Genomic DNA, 13144 nt, shown 5'->3' with positions numbered 1-13144 from the left:
TAGTTTGTGCAGTCCTTACCATGACCAGCCTCCTGTGGAACACTGGCGGAGACAGACAGGCTCTTCCTCTCACCCAGCACTTACGCGAATGCTCACAATTCCACAAGAAAGGAAGACTGACTGATCCTTTATGTGCACTGAGATTTTATGTGTGTTGAGATTCTCGTTGCAAGAGAAACCCATTAGTTTCTAGAGAATTAATAAGCCAACGTTCCTCTGTATAGTTGCTAATGGTCTGGGTGGCAGTTAACAGTGAGCTAATAGGTTGTGAACCTTCTGGATTTGACTCCAAGGTTGGGAAGTGCTATGGATTGAATTGAGTCCCCCCAAAACACATGTTGTACATCCTAACCTCTACGCCTGTGGTTGTAACCTCATTTGGGAATGGGCTGTCTTTGTTATATTAATGAAGGCAGGGTTAGTGTAGGGTGTATCTTGAGTCAATCTTTTTTGAGATACAGGAGATTAAACGCAAGCTAGCAAGCAGAGTCGGGGGAAGAGAGATGCCAAGCATGTGAAGATCACCCAGGAGCAGAAGTTCAGAAGAGACACGGACCTTCCCCCAGAGCCGACAGAGAGAGAGAAAGCCTTCCCCTAGAGCTGGCACCCTGAGTTCAGACTTCTAGACTCTTAAAATGTGAGAAAATGAATTTCTGTTTGTTTCAGCATCCACTTGTGGTATTTCTATTATAGTAGTACTAGATAACTAAGACAGGAAGGAAGGAAGAGGAGGTGTATATGAAGGGACTGTGCCAAAACTCTAAAGCCCAAGTTCAGGGTTTATGCTTTTCCATCTAATCATCATCATCATCACCCACATCTACTCTACAGGTATTCAGAGTCTGAATTCCACTAATTCTTTGTGTAGCTCCCCTTCCCGCCCCTCGCCCCCCTCTAGTGTCCAGCACAATGCCTGGCACATGTTGGGTGCTCAAAATAGATGTATGGAATCAGTCAATAAATAAATGATGGCTGGAACTCTAATTTGGACTTTTAGCCTCCAAAACTGTGAGACAATAAATTTCAGCTCTTTAAGCCACACACACACACACACACACACACACACACATACATACATAAATACATGAAAAAAGAATACCCTTCTGCAAGTGATTAAATTCTCCTGATCTTCCACTTCTTCATCAGTAATGTGGGGATAATTTCGTGGGTTTGTTTGGAGATTAAGCAACACAGCATACTTTATATAGTTCGTAAAATGTCATAAAATGTTATGCTCCAAGGTGCTAGCCGACTTTTGAATGTGCATATATGCTTCAGCCGCCGGAAAAGAAAAGTGAGGTCCTAGCCAGATAAGGGAATCATCATCACCCAAAGCTATAGATGTCATGGGTTAATTAATCTCAAATACATTTAACTAATGCTAAGGAAGAAAGACAGACGGTGGGAGGAGGAAGGAGGAACGGGGAAGGGCTGACGAAGGTTATAGTGAATACTTTAAAGTCCCGTTGAATTATTTCATAAGGGATAATTTTCTTTTCACAAGAAATCACCCATGTGCCAAAAAAAGGGGGGGGGGTTGTGAAAAAGCGAGTTAATCTAAGCTCCCTCTTGCCTGCTGCAAGTAACAGTGCATGATACAGTAAGGTAGGCGGCGCGGCTACATATTTCACTTGAACTTCCTCTGTGCTCCTTTTTATATTGAAGTCTTTCACTGTTCCAGGGTTGTGTTTGACAAAGTTGGAAAACTTTCCCCTGGTGGAGAAAAAGAAGCCCTCATCTGACTCAATCCAACCTATAAATAAATTATTCCCTTGGCCCAACATCGCCATCCACTTTCATACCAAACATTCATAGAAGTATCTTTCCTCAATTCCTCGACTGGAATTTTTCTCTCGTGGTGTTGCCTAGTGCCCGAAGCACCGATTTCGAAAGTTAGTTAAGTAACATACTTGGCATTGGAGCCACGGTGGTTGGCGTTCCTAAGAATCTATGTGCCTTACGGTCCTGTAGTAGTAGCTTCTCCCGGGAGCAAAATGTGTAAAATAAACAGTTGCTGAAAAGCATGAAGAATTAACGAAGTGAAAATCTCCGGTTATTTATTCGGCAATTGACACACAAGTGACCTCCTTAAATAGTCGTTGAAGGACGTTCAGAGCGAGGATGAATGAATCTTCAGGGCGCTTGACTCGGACCAGCCAACATGTAAATCTCTTTAGCCTTTCGGGAAGTGGAGGTAAATTACCACAAATCCAGCAGGGAGTGGGGGAGAAGGAGGTAAAATCACGAACCCGAAGCTCTTCTCCCAGCCCTTTGCAAAGACTCGCCTTTGCTGCCCGAGACCCTGGAGGTTACAGCCGGGAGAACCCGGCGGCGCTAGGACCTGGCTGGCGCCTGGCTGCGGCCGCTTTCGGGCGGGCGGAGGAGGGAGCGGAGAAGGGGGAGGGAGGTGGAAAAGGAGGGGTGTTGAGGGGGGGCGGGAGAGAGTCATTTATGCAGAGCAGGAGCTGCTGCCATTGCCACTCACACTCCCCGCGCGCTGCTCGGAGCCTGAGGGAGCGCGAGGGAGCAAGCGAGCGCGCGCTCGGAGCCAGAGCAAGCTGAGGGGGCGCCCGGCCGCTGCCTGCACCGCCCCCGTCGGCAGCCTCCGCCACGCTCCGGGGCCTGGGGAGGAGCGAGGGCGAGTCGCTAAGTCCCAGTGCCGAGCCCGGCGAGATCCAACTGCTTGGAGGACGCCCGCCCCACTCAGCCGCCTCCCGCACCCGAGCCAAGGAGCTCCCGCCGACCGCCTTGCTGGCCGGAGAGCGGGGAGCACTGGTCCCCGCAGCCCCAGGGATGGTCTACGGGCCAGAGTGAGGCTCGCTGCTGTGATCCCAGCCGGGGTTCATCGCCTCCTGCTGATCGCCCAAGGCTTCGAGCCGGAGCAGCCGGGGGCTGCGCGCCGGGGCGGCCCAGGCCAGAGAAGTTAGTTGTACGCGCCGCTTAGTGCGCGGAGCGAGCGAAGAGGGAGCGAGCGAGGGAGGCAGCGAGGCGCCGGGACCATGGGCTGGGGGAGTCGCTGCTGCTGCCCGGGACGGCTGGACCTCCTGTGCGTGCTGGCGCTGCTCGGGGGCTGCCTGCTCCCCGTGTGCCGGACGCGCGTCTACACCAACCACTGGGCGGTCAAAATCTCCGGCGGCTTCCCGGAGGCCAACCGCATCGCCAGCAAGTACGGATTCATCAACATTGGACAGGTAACGACCGCCTGGCCCGGCCCTCGGCCCTGGAAGTTGCTGGAGAGGAGGTGCCCGCGGCCCTGCGCTTCTCGCCTCCTCCCTGTCGGCCTCCCTTTCCAGATGTGCTGTTGCAGCTGTTACCCTAACTCGTGGGCGATGCGCGCGCGCTCTGTCTCTCTCTCACACACACACATACACACACACAAATACACTCCCCAAAGTTGTCAGGGTTTGTGTTTTGTTTATTTATTTTTTGTAAGCCACTTGGGACAGGTAGAGTCTCTGGAAAAATCTGGAGTGTGCCTGCCCCTGTGGTTGTTTCAAACTCCACCTGGGACCTTTTGGCCTAAAAAGACAGGGAGCACTAGCAGCCTGAGGAAAAGTCTCGGCGGGTGGTCGTGAGGGGGAAATAAGGTCTTTCGAGGGAGCAGGGAGTAAGCTCCCCCGCCAGGAACCCGCTACTTGGGTGAGGGGAGGCTGGATAAGGAGAGGACAGAGGTAGGCGGAGAAGCCTTCCTGCTCCTACCTGAATTTAGCCCAGAAAGAAGTTTCATCTTCTTGGGCGAGAGAACCGCTGGGCGCTGGAGGCGCGGAGACTGGAGCTGGAGGGGAGGAGGGACGCGGAGAGCGAGGCAAGAAGGGTCGGACCGGCGTCAGCGCAGACTTGAGAGACCTTCCAGCTCCCTCGCCTGCCTCGCTCCAGACCCGCTTGGGGATTCCCGGAAGAGGATCAGAGCGCGAGATGGGAAACTTCCGAGTCCCTTTACCCGGGAGAACGGACAGTTCTAGCGCCCGACGTGCGGGGCCGGGAGGCGGCGCCGTGGGGCGAATTGGTCCGGCAGCTGGGCGCGGGATTTTTGTGGGGTACAGCTTGAGGGCTCTCCTGAGAGCTGCCCTGTTTGGGGGGAAAATGCCAATAAGTTGAAGTGATGTTATGGGAATGATTAGAAGAGGAATAATTTGGAGGTCCCTCTGGGCTTCCTCCTTCTCTTCCCCCTGAGATTCCGCACCCCATACCCCTTCGAGAAATGGAGTGGAGAGGACTGTGTAAGCGCGTCCCAGAAAGTGAGCCCCACTCTTACACTCCTCCTTTCTGGACTGCCACGAGCAGGGGGTCCTCGCCAGGGAGTCTCAGGCGAGACCCCGCTGGGGATGGGAGGCGTGGGTGATGGCGGGGTGCCCTCGCAGCCGGCGCTCTCTTGGAACTGCCCGAGGTGCGGAAAGACGCGGGAAGGGCCGGGGCCCGCGCCCTGCGCTCCCTGCCAGGGTGCAGGGAGAGGAAGGGGCCGGCTGGTGCCGCTGGAGCGAAGAGCACAGACGGTTTTTGATGCTTTTGCGCTCCACGTCCAGGAACGCGAGCCTTGGAGCTCGGTTCCAGGAGAAGAGCGGGAACTCCCACCTCCTCCTTACCCCCGCCTTCTAGGACACGCCGCTTTGGGAGAGGAGGCGGAGCTGCTGTCGCTGGATCTGCCAAGGTGGTGGAGGAGAGCTGGGGAGGGTTGGGAAGAGCGGGAGCGCTAAGTCTTGCTCTTTGCCCGCACAGCGGGAGGGCATGTTCCAGAGGAGTCGGTCCTGTGGAGGACTAAGACCAGGGCAAGGGGCACCGGCAGCATTTTCTTTCTCTAGGAAGGAAGTAAGGGAAGCCAGCCAGATTTTGTTGCCTGAGTGCCTGTCATCAGCAGAAGGGTTCTCTTCTAATGGCTTGTTAGGAGTCTGTTGTTACTAGGTGCCCTCCAGTTGGTTCTGACTCATAGCGACCTTATGTAAAACAGAAGGAAACACTGTCCAGTCCTGGTAGGAGTCTACTACCCTTTTTTTTTCCCCACTGGAAGAAACTCTGAGGCTATTCTGGTCTTTTCTACCATGAGCTTAAAGTTGGGTGCTACATTGCCCCAGGAACATAACTGGGAAGGCTAACACTGAAAGTAATACTGTTAATCTTTCCAAACCACATCTCTCAAGTTCAGCTGACACTGAGCATCGCCTAGGAATCAGACATATTTGGAGGAGTAAGTTCTTGAACATACACTTTTTTCTTAATCCTCAAACCAACCTTGTTTGGTGGATATTACTTCACATATAGCAGATGAGGAAACCAAGACTTTTGAGAAGCTAAGTGACCTACCTGCACAGTCACCCAGCTAGACAGTGGCAAAGCCATGATTCAGACCTAGGACTCTCTGGTCCAGGCCCACTGGATCCTGCCTCTTAGGAAAGCCTTCCATCCTTTGGCAGGGAAGGGAGGAATAAAGTAAAATCCCCATTTCCCTGAATTCTGGGTTAGTGGCTTAGTAGACTAGAAGCAAATATCTCGTCTTAATTCACAGATATTATTTCAAACAAACCTGGACTTCTTGAATCTAAGAAGCTTCATGACTTGCAAGGGTAGAAACACCTGTATCTTTCCGAACTCATTGAATAGAACTTAGATATTGCAAAACTTGGCATAGTGAGGGATGAAAAATTGTCACCAAATCCACTTTTGAACAGGCAGACATTGCAGTATCTTGCAGCCTTATCTGGCTTTTTCCACAGAACCTTAAAATGAAGGTCCTTGGCTTTTCATTTAAAAAGTTTGAATGTTTACATACAGATAGTACCAAATACTATTTATTGTGGTTTTTACAACACTAATGAGGAGATTTAGTGCTTGTCAAGTTTACAGAGGACTCCTGGAGCTGATGCTATAACCAGTGTAGAAGGATCAGTTATTCTTACAGTGTAAAGCATTTCCTTTGTAGATCAAAGGAGTATAACCCTATTCTGAGTCTTTTGGGTGATAAATTCAGTTCGCACGTGCAGTATGATTGCACTATAAGGGCCAACCGTATTTCTCATTCATCCTTTTACTGCTCTGACCTTTTAACACTTTAGACATCCTTTTGTTATTCTTTCTTTCCATCACCAAACCAGCTGTAGTTCAGTTGAGGGTAGAAACTAATTTGCAAATGTTGTGGCTCTGAAGCTTCTCTGTTCTTTACTCTTTTGGTCTTGGGGTCCCACCTCTGTCACAAATTAGAACTGAAACTTGTTGTTATTTCCAGAGTCATTTAATATCCTGGCAGTATGTTTGATATCTTAAAAATTCAAGGTGAATTTTCACCACAGTATAGATATAGCTTTGACCATCTACTTAGAATATTAACATAATGTTTTGTATAGCGTCTTAGCACTTAAAAGTCACCAGAAGTAAAATTTCTGGCCTGGAGATTTCTACAGAAAAGCATAGGCGTGCCTCTTCTGTTCACAAGAGATAGGATGTGCAGAATAATGCAAGAAGCCAGCAAACAAGCAAAAAGGACATGCTTGACTTCCTAGGAAGGAACAATAATAAGGGTTTTTTTTGCCTTTGGTTATAGAGATAGCATTGTGTTTTGGTAGGTTTTCACACAGTGTTTATATTTTGTGCATGGTTATGCCTTGAAATTCAGGAATGATACCTAATCATAATTATTATTAGTAGTTGTTATGAGTGTAGAGCATATTTTGCTTGATATTAGGGCCAATTGTAGAGTGCCCTGACTACAAGGACTCTTAGGATCTAGTTTGACCAACTCCTGCTAGTTGGCCAAGGTAGGTGTGCATGCTTTTTGGCTTGCACTGGGATCAAACAAGAGGCCTTGGTCTCTGTCACTGATCCTGTGTTCTGATCCTTCATGCTAACAATCTATTGGTTATAGAAATGACAAAAAGGGACAGGACTTGACATAATGTTAATTGTGAATCTGTGTTTAGACTACATCTTCTACAAACCAGAAGGAAGGAAGAATGTCTCCTGTGAACAGATGTTTGCAACGTTCAACGGCTGTATTTATCCTTCTGTGAGTTGCTAATCCTTGATTCCAACTCCAAGGTAGCAAAAATCCCTTCCCAAGCTATGTAACTTATCTTAAACAAGACTCCAGAAGGATAAAGCTAGTTGCAAGCAATACTGGGGGAATATTTAACCTGGAGCCCCCATTGCAAGCATTTGGACTTAGAAACTCTGGAGATACAGTTTGCACAATCTGTGAAGTCACTGAACTTAAACAGAGGCCCTGTTCCTTCATCTGTAACGTCATAAATCTCTAAATAATCGAGTGAGTTAACTATGCATTGCTCAGCACATAGGCGTACAGAGAAAGGTTTGTTTAATCTGAATCTGAGAAGAAAGGCCGAAACAGGTGAGATTCAAACTTTATTTAGATATGGGGAGAGGAAGATACACTTTTAAGCTGGAAGATGCAAAATATGAAGATGAGGAAAATAAACTTTGATGACTGAGTTAGTAGAGCCAAATCAGAGCTTTGTAGATTGGGAAAATGGTTTTCCATTTCAGCTAACAATTTAAAATAGTATTATGTTGGATTCTAAACGAATTATGGCTAATTTCCCATGGCAGTGCTCTCTTCCCATGTTGAGCCTTGTTATAGACCATTAGATATTGTGAGATAAGCTTGTGGAGGTGGGAGAAAGGGAAGAAACATATCTGAAGACTAGCTATTTTATAAAGCATCTTACCTGGGTAAATTATGTTAAACTAAGTTTGAATTTTTATATTTTGTCTAATTCTGAACGTCGTTTGTATGAGTAAATTTAGAAGATGCATTTTCCAAATCAATGGGAAGAGATTCTTCAACAGGAAGAACCCTGCTATGTCTTGAGGGCCTCCCATTCTGCTGATAAATTTTGACCTGTGAGTAATGAGGACGTTTGAAAAGTTGATAAACAGGGGAGAGAGAGGGGAAGTGGGTTCTGGATGCTTGTGGGTGGTATTTTAAATAGGGGATGTGGCTTGTCTGACAGGAGTGGACTGTCCTCCCCTAGTAAGCTCTTAGTTTGTAAATAGAAAAGTAAATTGATTTAGAAGTCCCAGGTCAATCCCTGTGGGATAATTTGGCTTTGCACAGAGCAGCTCTTTTAGCTCAAGAACTTCAGCTCTGATCTCAGCTAACAACCCTCAAATGGGAATTTCTTAACACAAGAGGAAAATGGAGGGAGACTAGGGGATCCTTTACTACAAAAAGCCATTTAGAATGCATGTCCTCATGTTGGTGGGTCTGTTGCATTAACCTCATAGACTAGGAATGGCTTGTATAAGGCCATGGAGAATTTTAAGGGCCTATTTGCCACGCAGAACTGCGTTTTTGTGAGCCCAGAGGAAGCTGAGTTTGCCTTATCGCTATCTTTCATGGGCTTATAGCCATAGGCCTAACCTTAAAGGTCAGCCAGAGAAGCAGCGTAGAGTGCTGGGAAAGTTTCCTGCAATGTCAGATTCTCTGGCTGAAGGAGGGAGTTTTGACCCCAGAAATACCCCCGGGGCAGGGAGGGGTATTTGTGTTGTGGATTCAAGTTGTATGAAGCTGTCTAGGTTTTTCCCAAGCCTGAAGTATCCACAGGCATGGCTCTGCCTTGGAACTTCCCCACTCAGCCAACTCAGGTTGGATTCAATGATGAGAACGAAGCCAACTTTGGCTTCCTGGTTGGTGAAAATGAATGCTTGTGAACATTCATGCACACTATGTATCTTCTAGTGTACATGAATGTCCACAAGCATTCATTTTATATTAAGATATATATATACACGTATATACATCTTCTAATGTGCATGAATGTCCATAAGCATTCATTTTTTATATTTTATGATATTTATATATAATAACATATGAATAGAAATGTTTTCATTTTTTATCAAAATTATATATGCACATCATATAGAGTGAAATTATCCATGCAGCATTCTCACTAGTTACAATAGATTACACCTCTATCTCTAAGGATACCAAAGAGGAACAATCAATGCCAATAATCTCTTCAGTTTGAGGTAATCCTGGGAGGAAAATGAGACCGAAGAGAACAAGACTAGGGGTCAGAAGGTTTGAATGACATTCCTGGGTCTTTCCTTTTATTAACCAACCTGACCCTTATTTCCTCATTTTTCAAACGAAGGACGGTACTACCTGCTCCATCCACTCATAACGTTGCTGGATCAGGTGCCCAAGTAGCGAACAGGAATATAAAAATAAAGGCACACGAAGCGTATATGATCTATAAGGATACCAAAGAGATGCAAAGACTACTAAGGGAAATAAGAGAATGCTGTAGTTAATGGGGGTTTCTGTCATGAAGCAGCTTACAATTTTCCCATTTCTTGTGATTGACCATGGAGATTTGATGGGAGATGAAATGGAGGAGAGGGGAAAACCAAAAAATCTGTTGCTTTCTTCCAACTCATAGTGACCCCGTAGGACAGAATAGAACTGCCCCATGGGATTTCGAAGGAGTAGCTGGTGGATTCGAACTGCCACCTTTTGGTTCACGGCTTAGCTCTTAACCACTGCACCACCAGGGCTCCTAGGGGGAGAGGAGAGAAGGAGGAAATTCAGTGCTATGCTTGATTCTTCCATAAGAGGTGAGTGATAGCTGCACTTCCCTGGGAGCCATGGAAGGAGGTGTGAGGCTGGGGCAACTGACTAGAAAATCAGCCAGCTAGGGCTCCCCATCTTCTGGTTGGCCAGCTTGGTTTATAGTATATATACCATATGGAGGTTGCAAGATTTTTTATTTAAAGAATCAAACTGTATTTTTAATTTGACTTGAATGTGAGTAGGTATAGAGGAGTAGTGGGAAATAAAATTAAAATATAGATAGGCCCATAAGGAATAGGACTTTTGAGGTGCAAGTGTCAAAAACCCAACTCATGCTGCTTAAATAAAACTAACAATCAGATAAGTAAATAAGGAATCTATTGGTTTAAGCAGATCCACGTATAACTGCCCTTATGTGCAGTTTTAAAAACAGAAAGCTAAACCCTTTTTGCACCCAAACCTTACCTGATTTACATTTTTTTCACGGCGAAACCTATCCTGACCTAAAGTGCCATGAAGTTATTCATAGTCTTTATTTTACTTAATTAGGGCATTGCTTTGTTTTGTTGAAGAAATATTAATGGGTTTGATTACAGGGATGTTATCCTTAAACCAGGTATACTTCAGTGTATACCCCATTTTAGCTTTCTCAGATCTTAAGAATTCTGAATTCTGAATCACATCTAAATCCAAAAAAAGTGATTATGAGCTTGTCCAGCTGAAAAGCCAGGGGTAACGCTAGGCATCTATTTCCCTATATCACATTTTTAGACTGGCGAAGTGGTTAAAGAACTTGGCTGCTAACCAAAATGTCAGCAGTTTGAATCCACCAGCCACTCCTTGGAAACACACTGGGGGGCAGTTCTACTCTGTCCTATAGGGTCAGTATGAGTTGGAATGGACTCCACGGCAATGGGTTTGGTTTTTTTTTTTTTTTTTTCTCTACGTGGGAACAAATCATTCTTGCAAAGTTGAGGCTCATATAATTTTTAACACTTCTCTTACCAGTATTGAACTTAACCCCTGAAAAAGGCTCCAGTTGGACCTGATTTGGTCACATGCCCACTCTTGGGACATTTGCTTTGTCCAGGGCGTGGCAGTATTCCACTGGATCAGCTTGGGTCACATGTCTACCCTTGAAGCAAGGGAGATTGTGACCTTTGATGGGTAACTGACCAGCTGGGGGAGGGACAGTTCCCCAAAAGAAAATGAGATTGTTGTTGTTTTATGTCATCGAGTTTATTCTGACTCATAGTGACCCTATATGGTAGAGTAGAGCTGCCCAATAGGGTTTTCTAGGCTGTAATCTCTAGGGGAACAGATCGCCAGATCTTTTCTTGTGTGGAGCCACTGGATGGGTTTGAACCGCTGACCTTTCCATTAGCAGCCGAGTGCTTAACCATTGCACCACCAAGGTCCCTTAGAAAATGGGCTGCTGTTACCAAAATAAGGGAAAATAGATACGAATCAAGAAAAAGAAAAACTCAGTTCAGATCAGATTGTATAAGGCTTTAAACGCCTAGTCTAGGAAGTGTCAACATTATCGTGTAAGATAAAAAGCTTTATTGAATGTCTTTGAGAAGGAGAGACATAATAACCTATTGGTAACACAGAGATCAAAAGATATTCTCAGCTCTCAAGGAGCTAAGACATTTTTACCTATAACTATTGTGGCGCGGTGGTTAAGTGCTCGGCTGCTGAGAGGTCGGCAGTTTGAACCCACCAACTGCTCTGTGGGAGAAAGATGTGACAGTTAGCTTCCGTAAAGATTTACAGCCTTGGAAACCCTATGGGTCAGTTCTAGTCTGTTCTACAGGATTGCTATGAATTGGAATCGACTCAACGGCAGTGGGCTTGACTGGTTTTTGTATTGTTCACTAAGGCAAAAACTAATGGAGGTGTGGGTAGCATAGCAGTGCAAGCATGTGGGGGGAGTTCTCTAGAGCTGTGTGCATAATGAACTGGAGGAGACAGAGAGACTGTTGCATTAGTAAAGGTTATTGGTAATAAAGCTAGAAGCTGCGAGAATGAAAAAATAATAGATTTAGAAGTTTTTGTAGCCATGGACTCAAGAGGATTTGATAACTAAATGAAAGTGGGTGATGAGGAGGGAGAAGCTGAAGATGACTGCAAAGTTTATAGCCTTGGGGTAGGGAGAATGGTAAACTCATTTGTGGAATTAAGAACAATTCTGGGAACAAAAAGATAAGCCAGCTTTATAGTTTTGTTGGTAGATAGAGGAGCCCTGGCGGCACAGTGGTTAAGAGCTTGACTGCTAACCAAAACAGCAGTTCCAATCCACGGCGCCTCCTTGGAAACCCGATGGGGCAGTTCTACTCTGTCCTGTAGGGTTCCTGTGAGTCGGAATCGAGTTGATGGCAACTGGTTTGGTTTGGTTTGGTTTTGGTTTTGGTAGATAGAAGAACATGCCCGGGAGAAATATTCAGTAGGTGAAAGAGAATATAGGACTGAAAAGAAGTGAAGAATGGCACCTATCCACCATAAGCAAAACTGTGGAAGTATACGGGATTGCTAAGAAATGAAGCATGAAGAGAGAGGAAGGCTGAGAATAGAACCTAGGAAATATCTCCACTTAGGGAGAAAGGGAGTAGATGAAAGAGACAAGAGGCCAGGAAGATGCAGAGTCAGAGAAAGGTGCCCCCTTGAGAGGATGTGCAAGAGTAAGAAGGGCTCTAGAGAGAATCCAGGAGGATGAGAACTGAAACGTGGCTTTAGGATTTGGTGATGAGGTCACGAGCCCTCTTAGAGCTAAGGCTTGATGGAAAAGTGGAGTGGAAGTTAGGGATGTGGGCAGTAGAGGAAGTGAGTACAAAAGTTTGGCCATGAAAGGCAGGAATGATAGAATTGGGAGTTGTGGGGTAGCCGGATTAAAGGGAGACCTGGTAAGGGTTGTTGTTAGTTGCGTCAGGTTGATGCCAACTCATGGCAACCCCATGTGTTAGAGTAGAACTGCTCCATATGGTCTTCTTGGCTGTTATCTTGACAAAAGCAGATTGCCAGGCCTTTTCTTTGCAGTGCCGCTAGGTGGTTTCAAACCACCAACCTTTAGGTTAGCAGTTGAGCACAAACTGTTTGAACCACTCAGGGATCTTCCTGGTAAGGGAGACCTGGATATACGTATTTGTTAGCAAAAGGAAAGAGCTCATGCAAAGAACAGGGGGATGGTAACAAAAATGAGTGGAAGGACTGAGGGCCTCTTCTGATGGCCCCTCCTCGTCCTCTGCAGATCAGAGTTAGATGTTCTGTTCTATTTCTGCACCACTTTATTCCTTTCTCAGTAACATGAATTATTAAATTAGGAAAACACAGACATGTTTAGAGAAAACAATAGAAATCTTTTCAAAGCCTACTGTCAACATTTGGTGTGTTTCCTTGCTTTTTTTCTTTTCTTTACATATCTGCTTCTGTCTACCCACCCAACCTACCTTTTCCCCCTTGTCAACATATTGAGGTAGTTAAGATCATAGGTCTTGAATCAAAAGAGTTTGAATCCTAACTCAGCTACTTCTTAGCTGGGGAAATCCTAGACAAGCTTCTTAGGTACGCTGTGCCTTAGTTTCCTCATCTGTGAAAGGGATATATTAATAGTATTTACCTCACATG

General features: G+C 45.9%; 1 protein-coding gene across 1 annotated transcript in view; it reads left to right on the top strand.

Annotated features, from left to right (window-relative positions):
* The first annotated feature begins 2447 nt into the window (after nt 1-2447).
* The window catches only part of PCSK5 (proprotein convertase subtilisin/kexin type 5), a 364026-nt gene continuing 353329 nt past the window's right edge, over nt 2448-13144 (top strand). The window contains exon 1 of the mRNA XM_004383285.2: nt 2448-3191. Within this exon, the coding sequence (XP_004383342.1) occupies nt 3000-3191 (192 nt within the window). The 5' untranslated portion in view covers nt 2448-2999. The remainder of the gene's footprint in view (nt 3192-13144) is intronic.

This window comes from Trichechus manatus, unplaced genomic scaffold (assembly GCF_000243295.1).
Source record: "Trichechus manatus latirostris isolate Lorelei unplaced genomic scaffold, TriManLat1.0 scaffold00107, whole genome shotgun sequence".
In the NCBI taxonomy this organism is placed as follows: Eukaryota; Metazoa; Chordata; class Mammalia; order Sirenia; family Trichechidae; genus Trichechus; species Trichechus manatus.
The sequence above is the reverse complement of the archived record's forward strand: the minus strand, read 5'-3'. Positions and strand labels throughout refer to the sequence as shown.